The following is a 17,985-nucleotide window of genomic DNA, read 5'->3' on the forward strand; positions in this document are numbered from 1 at the left end:
TCCTTTGTTGCAAGTGTTGTTAGTCAATTTATGGAGACAATGAAGGAGGTTCATTGGAAGACTGTTTACCATATACTATGCAACCTAATGGGTGCTCCAGGGAAAGGATGGATTTATAGACAGCATAATCATCTTAATATTGGTGGCTATTCTGATGCTGACTGAGCTAGTGCTGCTAATGATAGAAGGTCTATTACTAGATATTGTATCTTTGTGGGTTGTAACCTGGTCACTTGAGAAGTAAAAAGTAGAGTACTATTGCAAGATTGAGTGCTGAAGTTGAGCATCAAGCTATGGCTCACACCTCTCATGGGAGAACTTGGTTTTCTGGTCACTAAACTTATAGTGATGTTCTTGTGATAATCAAGATGCTATCTATAGTACTAGTAATCCTGTATTCATGAGAACCAAACATATTGAAGTTGATTGTCATTTTACGTGGGATGCGGTTATGAAGAAAGTTATCTCTACTCCTTATGTCCGTTCTTCTGAATAGTTGGGTGATATTTTCACCATGGTTGTCATTCGTGGTTCTTAATTCTCTATGCCCCAGCTTAAGGAGTGTTGGTGAGAAGTACTCGATCATTACCCTGTTTTTTTTTTTTTTTTGGATAAGTTTAAATTTTTTTTGGATAAGTCGATCATTAACCTGTTGATACTTGAGTAGAGTAGTACTCAATCATATTGGTATGATGTACTGGATCATGTTGTGAGGACTATTGGATCAGTACTCAATTAAGTGTGAGGATATACACTAATTAATATATCACATCAGTGGGGAGGGTTTTCTCTCTAATCGATCACTTTTCTTCAATCTTCTTTCTCCTCTCTTTTCTTTCTCTTTTTTTTTTTTTTTCCGGCTCTGCCCTATTCAGTGTTCAGATCTGCTACCTGTATTATATTGCTAACAAAACCTGGCACTCCAAGATCAGCTTGGAAAACTCTTTGGTCAAGAGAGTTCTTTTGGATTCCTCATGTTGAGATCTGACACTGCCTATGATGTTTCATATTTCCCACCTTTCACCTTCCTTTCTCTTTCCAATAATTAATATTTCTCATTTTCCATCAACAAGGAGTAAAGAATCGAGCCACGGGAAATAGAGTGGCTGGCTGGAACTTCTAGCTCTAATTAGGGAGTCATGGGATTCTGTAAATAAAACAAATGTTTTTGCATTTACCTTGAAATTTTGACAGATTGGAGGCTGCAATCATCAATTACAGATATTTAGAGTCAACCTTTACAATTGAAGACAAATGTTACCACAGAATCAAGAAACGGTACTGTTGACTAAGAATGCACAGCCACAAGTATCCAAAAAAACAAAAACAATCTATGCACTAGATGGATAAAAAGATAGAAAATGAATCAATGCTACACATACCAAGCTCACGACCAGCCTTCATTGAAGCAGGATACAGGACAGTGCATGTTCCATCCCCTTGCTTGGGAAGCTCCGAAGCCAAAACCTTTCCTGTTGCTGGAAAATATAAATAATCTAGTCTTAGAGGAGACACTCATATAGTAACAACTGAAAGAAATCAATACTTATCGGCTTGTCATTACACAAGCAGCCAAAACTAGTGTGTTCCGTGATTTCTCTTCCCAAGTTGTTTAAGAAGATTCATCTGTGACTGTTCACCAAACAGGGGGTGTTAGCACCATGGTCATTAAATGTGTGAAGTCAAGGCGTCGCCTAGGTGAGCGCCTTGGCATCCAGGCGCCTCGACAACTAGTATCGCCTTGGTCACCTAGACGGGCGTTTTGGTCACCTTTGTCGCCTTGCGTCTAGGCCCCCTTCAATGTCTTGGGTCACCTAGACACCATGACAACTATGGCGATAAGTGGGCCAGATGGCTGGATCCCAGCTGTACTCTGGGCTCTCCAATAACAGGTGGATTTCCTGTACCATGTCTGAATCCACACTCAAAAATAGCTAAAGCAAGGAAGTGTAGAATTTTTTGCTTGAACCGCCAGATGATCAAAATTTAACAGGGAAGGAGCCTCAAGATACTATATGAACTCAACAAAGACATCATCAGCACATTGGCTGAGAAACACACAGCAGAAGCAGTAATCAACAGCAAGCTAGATTGATTCCAGGTGCACACAAAGGGAATTCAAAAGCTTAAAAGGAGACCAAGATATTGAGAGCATCATGACTTTCTATCTCAATTGGATCATTTTCAGGTTCACTAGAGATATTGAGACAATATTGCATCTCCTCTACAGGTTCAGTTTCGGTATACCTCTGTCTTGAGTCATCACATTTGAACAAGGAAAGTCCAGGCCATATAAGCAGCGATATTAGAGTTTCCAGAAAAATGAATGCAACTAAGACCTTGATAGGTGGAATCTAACAAGGATCAAATAATCTGAAGAAAAACATATTTAAGTTCAAGATAATTAAGGTTGGGGCAAACTTGTCTGAAACCAGATGTGATGAAGCCATCAGAAGACTTTGAAAGGACCATCATCCTCGATGCATTATTGCAGAAGTGGGTGACTGTGCTTAATGCTTTGATGGTGCTCACTTGTGCCTACACTACTAATCATCAGGGTGCACTTTTTCTTGACAATTCATCTGCTCAATTCACTTCAACAACTTAATTGAATTTAGAAAGTCCCCTTGAGTTTGGAGGACGACATAGAGATGGTTCCAAACAATATCCAACTTTTTGAGTTTAGGGAACTCTTGCTGTGAAAGAGAAATGGAGATTATGGTTTCTACACCCTTCCAAAGAGCAACTGATATTATGACATATGCAGATAAACAAAGCCATGATGGAAATTCATTCGAGTGGTTAGCCCCACACAGACAAAATAAACCAGAAAGAATTTTGTATATGTTGAATTGCATAAAGAGAAAATTGGAGTAGGTTAGTAGAATATGGAAGCACTGCATCTAAATTGTCAACAGAGTGATATGCCAGAAAATTATCGAGGCAGGATTCATACAAGTTGACGAGGAGTTCTATTTAAAGACTCATATGCATAAAAGCTTTCATCTTGAATTCATCCTCCAACCTATGCAACATATAGACAGAAATGAAGACGAACCAGGTCTTCAACTGATCACAGAAGCGGTGGGCTCTCTAATCCTTCCATTGCAAGTATAAATAAGAATTAGAAGGGAGTGTGTCAAATATTAAATGTTACCTGAATTGCAGTTTCCAAACCCAGTTTGGACATAGGATGCAACAATTAAGAACAAACAAACAACACTGATGACTGCCTTTCATCAAATGAATTTCCAGCCCCTAAAAGATCAAATATAATATACACATTGTGCAGGAGAGATCACACACCTTTTGATGGTGAAAAGGCAACAGTCAGAGATCGATTGTCAGAATGCATTACTTCCTTGAAGATGCTCGCTGTACCAGCACCAACTACACCCACCCGAACTTTTGGGGTCCCAGCAGCCCTAAAGACAACACTTACTGTAATTTTTTAAAATCAATTGAGGCTTAATCATTCACAGCATGAAATAGAATTGTGGTTAATCAGAATGATATTTTGTTTTCTGTTCCATTAACACCTCATTGTATGTCCATCCTGAAAATGGAGGAACGTACAGTTCTAGCAAAACATATACTGAGTAGGTAATTACTTTGGATTGTCAACTTAACAAGAGAGTCCTTCAGAGGATGTGTATATGAATTTAGGAAGAAAACAAAAGGGGGAAAAATTCCCAATAAGGTAAAGGTTTCTTTGCATCGCCCCTGTAGGAAGGTCGTCCTGTGTTGCATCCATGTGGTCATTTCAACCAGTGTATGACAGGGTATTGTTAAGGATGTGGACTAGAATTAGTAGTCTGGGGGTGTTTGGTTTGATTTATATCTTATTTATGTTTCTAGTTTATTTTCTGTACTAAGGGTAGTGTGGGTATTTACTTTTGTAATGTGGTTTAGTCATTATAAATTAAATTGCCTCTCCTCACGATTCAATTAATTAGAATCGTGAGGGAGGTTTCCTGCTCTCCCAATCGATCTCTCTTCTCCATCTTCCTCTTCTCTTCTTCTTCTCCATCTTCTCCCCTCTTCTTCTCTACTGGTCACGATTGCAGGTCTGCATTGTTTCATGGTATCAGAGCAGCAATTCTGATCCACGATCTTCCCCTCTCCTGCGGTTTTGAAGAAATTTCTGTGCTCTCTCTTGTCGTGGTCCACAGTAACCATATGCTGCCTTATGTTGCGTGAACCCTAGTCATATTATGATGAAGGACTAGGGTTCCCTGCTGTGCTAAAGTTTGACTCCCTGCAAGTTTGATGGTTGAAGTGTTCTCTGCCCCCATCTAAGATCGATTTTTCAAAAACCCTGTGGAAACCATTTTGCTTCTCCTGAGATTTTATTTTCTCTTCATTGGATGCTGGTCTGGGGTTTTATTCTCTGCTGGTTGGTGATTATTTCGCCATAAATTGGTTCTCTTTTTGGCTGCTTCTCTCAGGGTTATCGGATCCTCAGTTTTTTGCCCTATTTTGGGTTTTTTTGGCTGAAATCGGTTTGGCTTGGCCTGTTCTATTTGTTGGCGGCATCTGTCCAAGCTTTGAGGTATTATCTACTTGGTTATTATGGCTGATTCTAAGCCTCCCACAAATCACTTTAATGTTCAGATTACTACCATCAAGTTGAATGGTGCTTCGAACTATCTTCTTTGGTCTGAAGCCTTTGAGGTATATGTTACTGCTCGCCGGAAGATGTCCTACCTTACTATGACTCCTCCAGCCTCTATTGATGATAACTATGAAGATTGGAAGGCTGAGAATGCAACCCTCCTCTGCTGGCTTTGGAATAGCATAGAGCCCTCCATAGCCTCAAACGTGATGTTTCATAAAACTACCAAGGGTGTTTGGGAAGAACTCAAAGAGAGCTATTCTCAAGACACTAACGTCTCACGGATTTATGATTTGTATGAAAAGTTTTTCTCCTTCAAGCAAGAGGGAAAATCGCTTGGCGAATACTACAGCTCTTTGAAGGGCATGTGGGAGGAACTCAATGTGTACCAGCCCATATCTACTGATGCTGTTGTGATTAAGACTCAACGTTCTGAATTTCTTGTTGCTAAGTTCCTCTCTGGGTTAGATTCTGATCTTCAGTCAGTCAAAAGCCAATTATTGACTGGTGAGAAGATCCCGTCTATGAATGAAGCTTACTGTCGCATACAAAGGGTTGTTTCTCCTTCCACGGTCAAATCTGATGCAGCTCCTGTCTCTAAGGATAATTCTGCCCTTTTTACTTCTACTGGAGGGCGTAGTCGTGGTGGTAGTACCTCTTCTCGAGGTGGTCGTGGTTCTGGAGCTGGTCGTGGCCATGGGGCTGTTTCTGGTGGTCGAGGGGCTGGTTCGAACCCTGCTGGTTCATCTTCTAGTGATGGTGATTCTCAATGGTGTTCTCATTGTGGTCGTCCAAACCACACTGTTGAAAAATGCTGGCTGAAACATGACAAACCACAATGGGCTCGAGAGCAGTTTGCCAATGCCGTAGTCTCTGATGGAACGGCTGATTGTGTGCATCCTTCTAACACTAATCATGGGTCTCCTACTGATGGTGGTAGTACTTCTAATGATCTGGTTTCTCAACTGTTACAACGAGTTCAACAACTGGAGGCATCCTCTTCTACTCCTACAGCTACTCTTGCCCACTCAGGTACTACTGCATGTTTCGCCTCTTCATCCTCACCGTGGGTCATTGACTCCGGTGCATCTTCTTATATGACTGGTAAGCCTAATTTATTTTCCTCTTTTACTCAGTCTACTACTTCGTCTCGGATTTCCATTGCCAATGGATCTTTTATTCCTATTACTGGTCATGGGGATATTCCCTTATCCTCTAATCTTTCCTTGACTAATGTTCTTCATGTACCTAGGCTGCCTCTTAATCTTTTGTCTGTAAGTCAGTTAACTAAATCGTCAAATTGCTTAATAACCTTTCATCCATCTCATTGCGTTTTCCAGGATCTCGCAACGAGGACGACGATTGGTGGCGGGCATGAGAAGGGTAGTCTCTATTATTTTGATTTGGCAACTTCTCCAACAGCGGCTGTTGCTACTTCTTCTGGTGTTTCTCCATTACATTGGCACTATCGGCTAGGACATCCTTCCTTATTCAAGCTGTGGCATCTGGTTCCTAGCTACAAATCTGTCTCCCGTATTGAGTGTGAAGCTTGTGAGCTTGGCAAGCATCATCGAACTAGGAGTACTTCTTTATTTCAGTTAGTCCATTCTGATATTTGGGGTCCATGTAGGGTTAAGAGCCGATTAGGTTTTCGTTATTTTGTCAGTTTTATTGATGATCATTCTCGGATGACATGGTTGTACCTCTTGAAGGATAGATCTGAGTTTGTTTCTGTTTTCAAACAATTTTATAATGAAATTCGTATTCAATTTGGTGTTCATTTGAAAATTTTACGTACTGATAATGCTCTTGAAATGGTTCAACATGAGATTTTTTCCTTTTGTTCTGACAATGGCATTCTTCATCAAACTAGTTGCTCTTATACACCACAACAAAATGGTGTGGCTGAGCGCAAAAACCGCCATTTGTTAGACATTACTAGATCATTAATGTTTCATATGAATGTTCCTAAACTTTATTGGGCTGATGCAATGCTGACTGCTTGTTACTTGATTAATCGTATGCCTTCCTCAGTTCTTCATGATCAAATTCCCTCTAATGTTGTTTTTCCGGAGCGGGCTGCTTTTTCTCTTCCTCCTCGTGTTTTTGGTTGCCAATGTTTTGTTCACATTCTTCGCCCTGGCCTTGATAAATTGTCTCCTAGGGCTATCAAGTGTCTATTTCTTGGTTATTCTCGTACCCACAAGGGGTATCGGTGCTTTGATCCTATTTCTCACCAACAATTTGTTTCCGCTGATGTGACTTTCTTCGAAAATACTCCTTATTTTCCTGGTTCTCCCAGTTATATTGATCTTACTGTTGATACTGGTGTTGTTGGTTCGGTTGTTACTACTGTTCCTCCTCTTCCGTTAGTTGCCAATCCTCTGAAAGTCTATCACCGCCGTGCCCAACAGCAGCCGCCGCCTGTGCCGCCTCAAAATGTTGCTGCTGCCCCCCTACCGCCACCAGCTGAGTTCTTGCCTGCGGATCCTCCTTTAGATGCTGATGACCGTCCTATTGCTTTGCGCAAAGGTACTCGTACTTGCACTCAAAATAGTTCCCTTTACCCGTTGGCAAATTATGTTTCTGTTACTCATCTCCCAACTTCTTATCGTGCTTTTGCTACTACATTACACTCTACCTTTGTTCCCACTTCTTATACACTTGCCTTGTCTCACCCGGGGTGGAAACATGCTATGGATGTGGAGATGGATGCCTTGATCTCTCGTAAGACTTGGTCATTAGTGGATCTACCACCTAGTAAAGATCTTGTTAAGTGTCGTTGGGTGTATACAGTTAAGTACATTCCAGATGGAACTGTGGAACGGCTCAAGGCCCGTTTGGTTGCGAAAGGGTTTACACAGACCTATGGGGTGGACTATTTTGAGACCTTCTCTCCTATTGCGCGTTTGAATTCAATTCGTATCATACTTTCCTTGGCAGTCAATCTTGATTGGCCTCTATTTCAGATAGATGTGAAGAACGCCTTCTTAAATGGTGATCTCCAGGAGGAGGTATATATGGAGCAACCTCCTGGGTATGTGCTCAGGGGGGGGCTAGTGTCCGGGTTTATCGCCTTCATAAGGCAATTTATGGACTGAAACAGTCTCCCCGTGCATGGTTTGATAAATTCAGTAGTGTTGTGGCTGGTTATGGGTTTTCTCAGTGCTATTCTGATCACTCTATTTTTGTTAGACATCAGGGGTCTAACGTGGTCATTCTTACAGTATATGTTGATGACATCATTGTTACTGGCAATGATGCTTCTAGAATTGCACAGGTGAAGACTTATTTACATGATAATTTCCAGATCAAGGACTTAGGTAGCCTCAGGTACTTTCTTGGCATTGAGGTTGTTCGCTGCTCTCGAGGTCTTAGCCTGTCCCAGAGAAAGTATGTCCTTGATTTACTTGATGAGACAAGGATGTTAGGTTGTAAACCTATTGATACTCCTATGGATCCCCACATCAAGTTTGGTGCTTCTGATGACAAAGTTTGGTGACTTACATCAATATCGACGTCCGGTTGGTAAACTTATTTATCTTACAGTTACTCGTCCTGATATCTCCTTTGCTGTAGGGGTTGTTAGTCAGTTCATGCAGAACCCTAAGCAAGTACATTGGGATGCTGCTTGTCGCATTCTAAGATACCTCAAAAGTGCCCGTGGTAAGGGTTTAGTGTATTGTCGCCATGGTCATACCAACGTGGTTGGGTTCTCTGATGCGGATTGGGCTGGTTCTGATGGCGATAGAAAATCGACCACAGGTTATTGTACCTTCTTTGGAAGAAATTTGGTTACTTGGAAGAGCAAAAAACAAACGACTGTAGCTCGTTCCAGTGCTAAGGCTGAATACAGAGCCATGGCTCATACTGCTGCAGAGTTGATGTGGATTCGTTCGTTCCTTATTGAGCTTGGTTATTCCAGTGATCAGCCCATGGAGATGTACTGTGATAACCAAGCTGCTATTTACATTGCCAACAACCCTGTTTTTCATGAACGAACTAAACACATTGAAATTGATTGTCATTTTGTTCGAGATGCTGTTCAGAAGAAGCTCCTTGTCACTCCTTTTGTTCGCTCGTAGTTTCAGCTTGGAGACATGTTTACGAAGGCCTTGTTTCGACCTCAGTTCTTGGATGGTTGTTCCAAGCTGGTTCTTGGTGATGTCTCCGCTCCAGCTTGAGGGGGAGTGTTAAGGATGTCGATTAGAATTAGTAGTCTGGGGGTGTTTGGTTTGATTTATATCTTATTTATGTTTCTAGTTTATTTTCTGTACTAAGGGTAGTTTGGGTATTTACTTTTGTAATGTGGTTTAGTCATTATAAATTAAATTGCCTCTCCTCACAATTCAATTAATTAGAATCGTGAGGGAGGTTTCCTGCTCTCCCAATCGATCTCTCTTCTCCATCTTCCTCTTCTCTTCTCCTTCATCTTCTCCCCTCTTCTTCTCTACTGGTCACGATTGCAGGTCTGCATTGTTTCAGGTATGATTTGGATTGACCACATGTCTTATCCAAATTCAATCATACACCCTCCCATGAAATGGCACTTTTCCTTGTATTTTAGCCATCCGTTTGTTTCAGACTATTTTTCAGAAGTATTGTTTCCATCGTATATTTTCAAAGATTTATTTTCCTATGGGGCCAACTCTGTTTGGACCTGAATCTTCACATGTGAGACGAGGACCTTCCACCCTACCTGTTCAAAGATTTTGGGTCCCACCCTACCTGCCAGACCTTGGATATGAAGGCCCTAAAACAAGGCATACCTAAGTGGGCCATCCAAGAAATCAGATCTCAAATATAATAGCCTGATACAGAATTTCTTCCAACATATCAATCGAGTTCCAATTATCTCATTGGAGAGTACGAAATAGATATACAGAAAGAAGTTCTACTTAAGTTTCAATTAAAGGCCATGCTTGAACAGATCAAACTTGAAGGCATTCAAGTTGCAGAGCTGACAGTATGATTATTTTGCAGAATATATGTCATTGCCGGTCAAGTTGTAGAGTCGATAGCATGCTTATTTTGCAGTATCATGTTATTTAACACAAAAAAACACATAATTTCTAGCAAACTGCAGCATCTACACCACATCAAATATAGGAAAGTACTGAACAGCATGAAGAAATCTGTAATACTTACTTCCAAGCTTCAAGGAACACTATGCCTGCTTCTGGAGAAGTTATGACAATCCAGTCAAATGTCGTGTCTGGTAGTACGAAGAAACAGAAAATAAACCAATCACAGATTTTTCTATGTTCCCATTTTAAGGATGGAATATGAACAACAATTCACTTTAACTTGTGGAAACTAGTGAGAATTAAATATATATATATATATATATATCATGAAACCAGCATGACCAAGACAGACCCTCCCCCCCCCCCCAAAAAAAAAAAAGAAACAAAAACACCCACTAATGCACCCACAAAGAAAGGCCCGAAGTTGTTAATAATCTGCCCACAGAATATTATCCAACATTAAATTCTTCTACATCACTGTCAACATAACCTTCCGCTTGAGTAGAAACCTACCACTTAAGACTGTAGAAAGTCTATCAAAATCAGGCCCTTCTGTGTGCTGGATGAGAGGAAGTTCCAAGCAGTTAACACCATGTTTGGCCTGTAAAATAAACAATCGTGGATGTCATCCAACTCTTAGTTCAAATCAGTTTCATGGAAGCATGCATTACATTTTGTGTGTGTTGGGGGGCTTTCAATATATATACTTGGAGGGGGGGAGGGGAGGGATCATAACGCAGTTCACAATTTTATCATTACTACGTTTTCAGTTTCCTTTTTTTTGTGTGTGTATGTGTGTGTTTAAGAAGTCCCAAGTTGATTTAGGATTGGGATATAGATTTAGTTTAGGAGTTTAAATTCATTCTTACCTATGATAGGTTAGATAAAATAGGATTAGTTTCTATTTCATTAGCTTCAGTCCTAATTATAATCGGATATGAATTTTAGCCAAAATAGGGTGTACTTTCCTTCTATATTTTTAATTTAAATAATTAATCAATTGAATGCAAGTAGGAATGGATTTTGAATTAGAGCACGAATAGGCCTAAGAGGTTTGGATGTAGGCTACATATATAATTGGCTATATGTAATCAAAATTACTTCTTGTTATTTTCAATCAAATCATAGAACAGAATATGGTTCTATGGTTATGGGTTGTAATGGTTCTTCCAAGGATTTGATGTTTGAACCTAGATTCTGTTCAGGGTTAATAGTCTTCTCTAAAAAAAGGGGGTACCCAGTGCATGAGGGTCCAGCCACTGCGGGGTCTGGGGAGGGTCATAATGTATGCAGCCCTACTCCTGCTTTCGCAGAGAGGCTGTTTCCAGACTCGAACCCGTGACCACTTGGTCACAATGGAGCAACCTTACCATTGCACCAAGGCCCACCCTCTGGTTAATAATCTTCTCTATTCTTCCTTTATTCTTTTTAAATAATCATTGTTAAGAAATGGATCAATAAGCTTATTATTGAAATTTCATGATTTCTTGAACCTGAGGTTAATATCTCCATTATACATCAATTAGCCATAGTTTCATGTTTGGAGTCACCTCCAGTCGTCGGTTTGGGTATTGGAAAACTATGGTCTAATTGCCTCTACTATTACTTGGTAAAGCCCTACTTCTTTTCTGAATTCTGAATTTCCGCACATTTATTGGTTGACGACTTATTCTGGTTCTATTTCTTGAGTTCCTGAATCCTAGAACATACTAGGGATATAATTCATATCAGAATCTGAATGTAGTAGTGGGATTCCATTTGTTTTCTCTGTCATTGATTGCTCTCAATTCCTAACCCTCAAATTCTATCTGCTTTAGTTGGTCCCATCAACCACAGGTTTGTCAATTGACCTGCATCACAGATATAAGAAAATAAACATAATCTGAATGGATAGCAGTAATGGCACAGGATATGATACAACTGGATCCAGCATCCCATAGGCCAGGGTTATTCTGGGAGTCTCTCCCCCCCCCCCCCCAAAAAAAAAAAAAATAATCGAGGGTAAAACTAAAATGGGAGGCAACCAAAATCTATATGGATTATGGATTTATAACTAGTCAAATTTGAAAATGTTAACCCCATTAAGAATGTTATGTTTATGTACTACTGGTAGGGGAGTTTAGAAATTCTTTCTTTTATGTATTGTATGTGTAAGGACATATTTAAAGATATGCATGATGGTGCGGTAACAAGTGTAAAAACTGTGGAGGACCAAGGTAGTGAATTCTCAATTACAATTGGGTAACATCAAGGATGAGCTTTAAGCCCTTATTTGTTTGCGTTTATCATGGATGATTTAACCAAAGACATTCAAGATGAGGTTCCTTTGTGTATGCTTTTTGCTAACAATAATGTATTGGTGGTTGAGACAAAAGTAGGGATTAACGCCAAGTTAGAGCTATGGAGATCAACCTTGGAATCAAAAGGTTTTAAGATAAGTAGAACGAAGACGGAGTATATGATGTGTAACTTTGGTTACACTAGGATGGATAATCAGGTGGTGAAAATAGATGAGAGGGAGATTCCACAAAGTGATTATTTTAGGTATCTTGGCTCAATCATAAGTAAAGAAGGTGATATAGAGGATGATGTTTCAGAGAGAATTAAAATAGGATGGATGAAGTGGAGAGGTGCTTGCGGAGTGTTGTGTGATCGGCGTATTCCTTTAACACTTAAAGGAAAATTTTATAGCACTGTCATACGACTGGCTATGATGTATGGTGCGGAATGTTGGGCAGTTAAGAAGCATCAAATAGATAAACTCAATGTAGCGGAGATGAGGATGTTGAGATGGATGAGTGGCAAAACTAGGAAGGATAGAATAAGGAATGATCATATTAGCGCTGGTTTGGCAGTGGCTTCGATACATGATAAGCTACGAGAAAGTCGTTTGAGGTAGCATGGCCATGTTCAACGGAGGCCTTTGGATGCCATAGTACGAAGGAGTGATTCGATTTAGATTGAAGGAACTAATAGAGCTGGGGCAAGAACTAAAATGACCTTAGGAAAAGTGAGGAAAGACATGCATAGCTTAGGCCTTGTATCAAGTATGACCTCGAATAGAGCTGATTGGAGGGAAAGGATCTGATGTAGATCGAAGCATGAAGAAGAAAATAGAAAGAAAAAAAATCAAGAGAAGTTACTGTTCACGTGAACAGTACCACGAGTTACTGTTCATGTGGTACAGTTCACGACTTCACGTGATACTGTTCACGTGAATAGTGATGCAGGCCCACCTTGACAGCTGGCTTAGAGGAGGATTGTTGAGATTCTTTCACTCTTTTAATTTGATTAGTTTCTATTTTCAAATTTAGAAAGAATATGTCATTGCAATAGAGTCTTAGATAGTTTCTAATTTCAGATTTAGAAAGTAGGCTTAGCTTTTATTTAGAAGATCCAATTTAGTTTCTATTCTTATGAAAAATTTAGTTTCTAATTATGTTAAGTTTCTATTTCTTTTGTTACTTGAGGAGAAGGTTATTGTTGCCTATTTATATGTAAGGCTTTTAGAAGCCAAAGGAGACGAGTTGAATAGTTGAATGAAAAAAAATTGCTTTGATGCAAAAGATTCTCTTGTCCAATGGCTGTGACATGAAGGGCTGGGAGGCCTGGCTGAGAGAGCCAAAATCCTAGGGCTAATAGGAGCATGGTTGTGAGAGCCGAATCCTCTATACCCCTTTCTTCTATTCTTCTTCTTCTTATCCCTTTTATGTTCTTCATATGTAACAGAAAAGTAGCAATAAAAAAAAAGAGTTGCAGTTTTTAATTGGTTCTTTTCATTGTATCGATCCTGCTGCAATCGGTCTCCCGCTGGTTTCCCTGGTTCGAGGTCGACTTTGCATTAAGATCCATGTAGCTGACCTCATTTAGTTGGGATAAGGCTGAGTTGTTGTTGTTATTGTTGTTGTATGTGTAAGGGTATATTTGTACCGGTTTATTATAACCAGAGGTATACTTGTCTCTTTGTTCGTTTTTGTCATATATAAATAGACTGCTCACAGTAGGGCTACACTACCTAACTGTGAACTCTCTTTTCTCTCCTTTTCTCTCTTCTTCTCTGTCTCCTTGTTCTTCTTCTTCCTCTTCCTTGTGCAAGTTCTGGTTCTAGTGTTTTTGGTAATTGCAAAATGGTATCAGAGCACTTAGATCCAGTGTCTGCCATTATGTCTGCTTTGAGGGTCCTTTTAGGGTTTCTCCATCATGGTTCACCGCAACCTATGTTGTATGTCTGTTCTGAAACCCTTGCTGATGAATTATGAAAAACTAGGGTTTCCTACGGTGTTGAAGGCTGTTTCTTTGGATGAATTGCTATTGATGTCCTGCGGTTACTGTTGCCCTATTGGTGGATGTTGACTATCTGCGCAAGAGAGCTTTCTCCTTACCTGCACAGGGTTTTCTCTTTATTGCGCTGGTGATTCCTTTGCGCAAGGAGAACTCTTTATTGGCTGGCTGGCTCTTGTTCCCTATCTGCATATGGGGTTGTGATGATTATGTGAAGATGTTGGTGCCTCTTTTGACAATCAGATCTGTTTTTATTCATCTTCTTGCAAAATTCTTGGTAAATTAGGGTTTTTCAAGAAACACTCTTCCGCTGGTCTAATCGTCTTGAAATTTTACAACAGTATTCTCTACATACACATCAGTTCACAGACAAATTTTTTCAGGCCAGTCTGAGGCTCTTCTCTGTGCAATTTCAGTTCTCTGTTTTCCGTATGATTTAAGTGGTGATTTCTCAAACCGCAGGCAGTGTTTGCTCCTGCAGAAAGAACGGTGGGCTGGTATTGGTGGTTGCTGCTGCTATGTTTATTCATATAAATCAATGTCCAAGTAAGAAACAGACTACAGTAGCTTGATCTAGTGTTGAAGTTGAGTATAGGATTGTTGAGGTTTTGGTGTCTTGACTTCTGATGATGGACTATATGGGTATTTTGGTAAATTTCCTGTATAGGGTTTTCGCTATAACTATGTAGCAAGAGTTCTTTCTCTATAACGAAATTCTGAGAGAGGTGCGAGGACGAGCGACTGTAACCCTATTCTCCATTGATAGTGAAACAGATCTCATCTCACCATGGACGTAGGCAACCTTGCCGAACCACGTAAATGGCGTAGGTGGAAGGTTCAGATCTGTAATAGAGAGATCAGATCTAATTTATAGGGAGATTACAAATAGGATAAAGGGAGAAGACGAGGTTTCAAGATCAGATTCTGATCTTGCATGAAGAGAGAAGAAGAGAGGGAGGGATGAGAGGGAGTATCGTGAGAGAAAGAGGAGAAAAGATGAGATTGAGAGGGGGAGAGAAAGAAAAACAAGATTAGGGAGAGGAGAGGTATAGAAGGTGATCAAACACACCAGCTGATTTCCAATGAAATCCAATATTCAATTCATTCTTCAAATCTTCCTTTCATTGTTGGATTACATGAGTTTATAAAGAAAATAAAAAAGACTCTTGGACTCAAGCATTAATCACCTAGAAACTAACTCCAATAAAGCATTAAATTACCTAGAAACTAATACCAAGTAAAATTAATTACTTACACAAACTTTTGGACTCCTACATAGAAAACTTAAAAGATCCAACTTGAAAACTGAAAAGTCTAATTAAAGCACCTAGAAAAATAAATCAACTCAATAACTAAAGCCTAGGAAAATGAAAAGACATTTTAAGAAAATTAAACTCAGGTCTGGTGGCTCTTTGGAGTCAACTTAATGGGTCCCACCAACAATAATATCACAAGGACTAACCCTGGCCAGCTTAACCCATGTTTGGGCTTAATTGGAGCTGGTTCTTGGCCCTGCGGTTTGGGTCTAGTTCTGATGTGGATCAAAATAGCATGAGGGATCTTCTTCAGGCTTGGTACTGCATCAGTAAATCTTTGTGCGCATTGTGTGATCGTTGTGTTTGTGTTTCCATTCTTCACTGCATACTGCAGCTGAGTTTAAGTGGTTGACGTCTTTTGTTTAAGAACTCGGTTTTTTAGTTGATAAACCCACGAATATGTATTATGACAACCAAGAGGCTATCTACATTGCCAGTAATCCTGTGTTCCATGAGCGGACTAAACATATTGAGCTTGACTGCCATTTTGTGCACAATGCTGCCATGAAGAAACTGATTTCTACTCCAGCAGGTCCTATTTATTAGTAATTACAAATGAAGAGGATAAACATTGAAACCCCTAATTTATCTCTTATGAGATGAGGTAGGATTCCTCACCTAAGCCAGACGCTGACTTTGTCTGTAAAGACAACACATATCACTATTTTATCTCTCTTCCCTTGTTATTTCTCTATATTACCTCTCTCTCATCACATCTCCCACCGCACACGTAACACCTTGTTCTTCTTCTTCCTCTTCCTTGCGCAGGTGCTGGTTCCAGTGTTTTTGGTATAGCAACAAACCCAAAGTCCTTAACATTAATACCTTATAAAAGAGTAGTTAGCTAGGGCCTCACTTGCTCAAATTGACCGACAAAACCAAAAGAGGATCCAAATTTTTTTAGGGGTTCATTCTTCTTTTTTATTTCATTATATAGCTGTGAGGTTTGGCTTTTTCTATGCGTTCTATTTATGTAGTTTTCGATTTTATTAAGACTTCAGTTATAGTAATAACTATTTGCCAGAAGGGTTTTAGCTGTTTATGATATCCTTTTATATCCTGCTATATATAGAATTAGGTGGGAGTCTACAAAGGCCCTAGTATGGTGTCTTCCATAGTCCGGTATTCGTTGGTTATAGTTACAGAAACACTAAACATCGGTAGAAGTTGATTTTTTTCTGGAAATATCTGGTCTCAATGCCAACACTGGCCATTTGTTTTATTACTTTTGGCTGCTGCTACTCATTGTTTTTGGAATTGATCTTAGAACTACGCTGCTGGATTACATTATTCTCTTGGTGCACTAATGAGTTGTTCTAATTAGTTAGCATAGTAGTTGAATGTGATATAATTCCGATTTGTACCATCTACTGGTGAAGCCAAATCCGGTCATAGTATAGTTCTTCATTACCTGATTGCAATTTGGTAGCCTGAGAAATACATCTAGTCAACCAAACCACCAATTGGAATCACTGTTCAGTCTAGTTTATCATGTTAAGATTTTGTTTCAATCTAGGCGAGTCAGTCAGGCTCGGTGTTGAGTTCCCCAGCAGCAATATTTCGGATAACATTTAATATATTCCACTGTCTTACGTAATTGTCAGAGAGACCCAGAAAAAAGAGAGATTAAACCCAAAAACCGTAATATATAAGTCTCTCTTTCTTTTTGTCAAACACTTGATCAGAAGCAGTGTTCCCCTAATCGCTAAGACGGTTATTACTGCAAACGTATCGGGAGAGAGAATTTGATGATTCATTCATCAAAAAGAGAAGATTAAACATTCTCTGAAGCAACTCACTTATGTTCACCGTTGTGTTCGGGACATCAAGAAGCCATCAATACAATCATAAGCGAGACAAGATTACAGGAATACTTGAAGAAAAAATGCTGGAAATAAAAGGGAGAAACGCGAAGTCAAATTATGACAACCGAATCAAAATACTGAAAACCTGGGAAACTTCCCATGGGAACATTTTCATAAGACCAGAATTAAAACCCAAACGACAGAAACAAATGCAGTAAAGCAATAGCGATGAGAAGTAATAAAAGACAAGAGACGGAAAGAGAGTTACCAGAGCAGTAATGAGCTTCTCATTCTTGCCACATTCTCTCGTAACGACGACCTTCGGCTTCTGAGTGGAAAACGCACCTAATGAAGAAGAAGAAGAAGCTTGAACTCTGAAAGAGGGACAACTAAGTCGGTGGTGAAGTTGCAAGGGACACGAATGAGGACCGGGAAGGAAGATCGAGGAGAAAAGAGAGAGTCGAGCCATTTGAGGGAGTTGATACGTGTTGGGTAGAGAGAGATTCACATCACTTTAACACCGCCCCTCCTCGGGGGGCCCCTTGTTGCCGCCTGTCAAAGCGTCACAGCCACATTTTTATTTTCAAATGAACCTAATAAAAAAAACTGGTCGTTCAGTCCTTGACAGAAAGATCACAGATCTCAACCGTATCTCCCTTTTCTCCATTCGTTATTTCTTAGGTTTTTTTATTAATTACTTTTTGAAAAGTGGGGGAAAAAAATAGCTTACCAACGGAAAAGGGAGATTGACTGGAACGCTCCATCTCTCTCTCCATTCACCTGCACCTCTCTTTCCTCCATCTTTCAGATTTCAGGTTTAAAGGGTTTTATGGCATTATCTGTCATCTCTCCGACGTCTCTGTGTTTTTTCCGGCAACCTCCTGCATGAAGATTGAAGATGGAAGATTGAAGATTGAAGATGAAGATGGAGGATGGCGTTT

General features: G+C 39.8%; 1 protein-coding gene across 1 annotated transcript in view; it reads right to left on the reverse strand.

Annotated features, from left to right (window-relative positions):
* The window catches only part of LOC122660128 (uroporphyrinogen-III synthase, chloroplastic-like), a 37,846-nt gene extending 20,229 nt beyond the window's left edge, over positions 1-17,617 (reverse strand). Inside the window, exons 1-5 of the mRNA XM_043855307.1 lie at positions 17,313-17,617; positions 10,156-10,243; positions 9,764-9,830; positions 3,307-3,425; positions 1,383-1,478 (exon numbers count right to left, since the gene is read on the reverse strand). Of these exons, the coding sequence (XP_043711242.1) occupies positions 1,383-1,478; positions 3,307-3,425; positions 9,764-9,830; positions 10,156-10,243; positions 17,313-17,513 (571 nt within the window). The 5' untranslated portion in view covers positions 17,514-17,617. The remainder of the gene's footprint in view (positions 1-1,382; positions 1,479-3,306; positions 3,426-9,763; positions 9,831-10,155; positions 10,244-17,312) is intronic.
* Between the last annotated feature and the right edge of the window lie 368 nt (positions 17,618-17,985).

Source organism: Telopea speciosissima, chromosome 4, assembly GCF_018873765.1.
Source record: "Telopea speciosissima isolate NSW1024214 ecotype Mountain lineage chromosome 4, Tspe_v1, whole genome shotgun sequence".
NCBI classification, from domain to species: domain Eukaryota; kingdom Viridiplantae; phylum Streptophyta; class Magnoliopsida; order Proteales; family Proteaceae; genus Telopea; species Telopea speciosissima.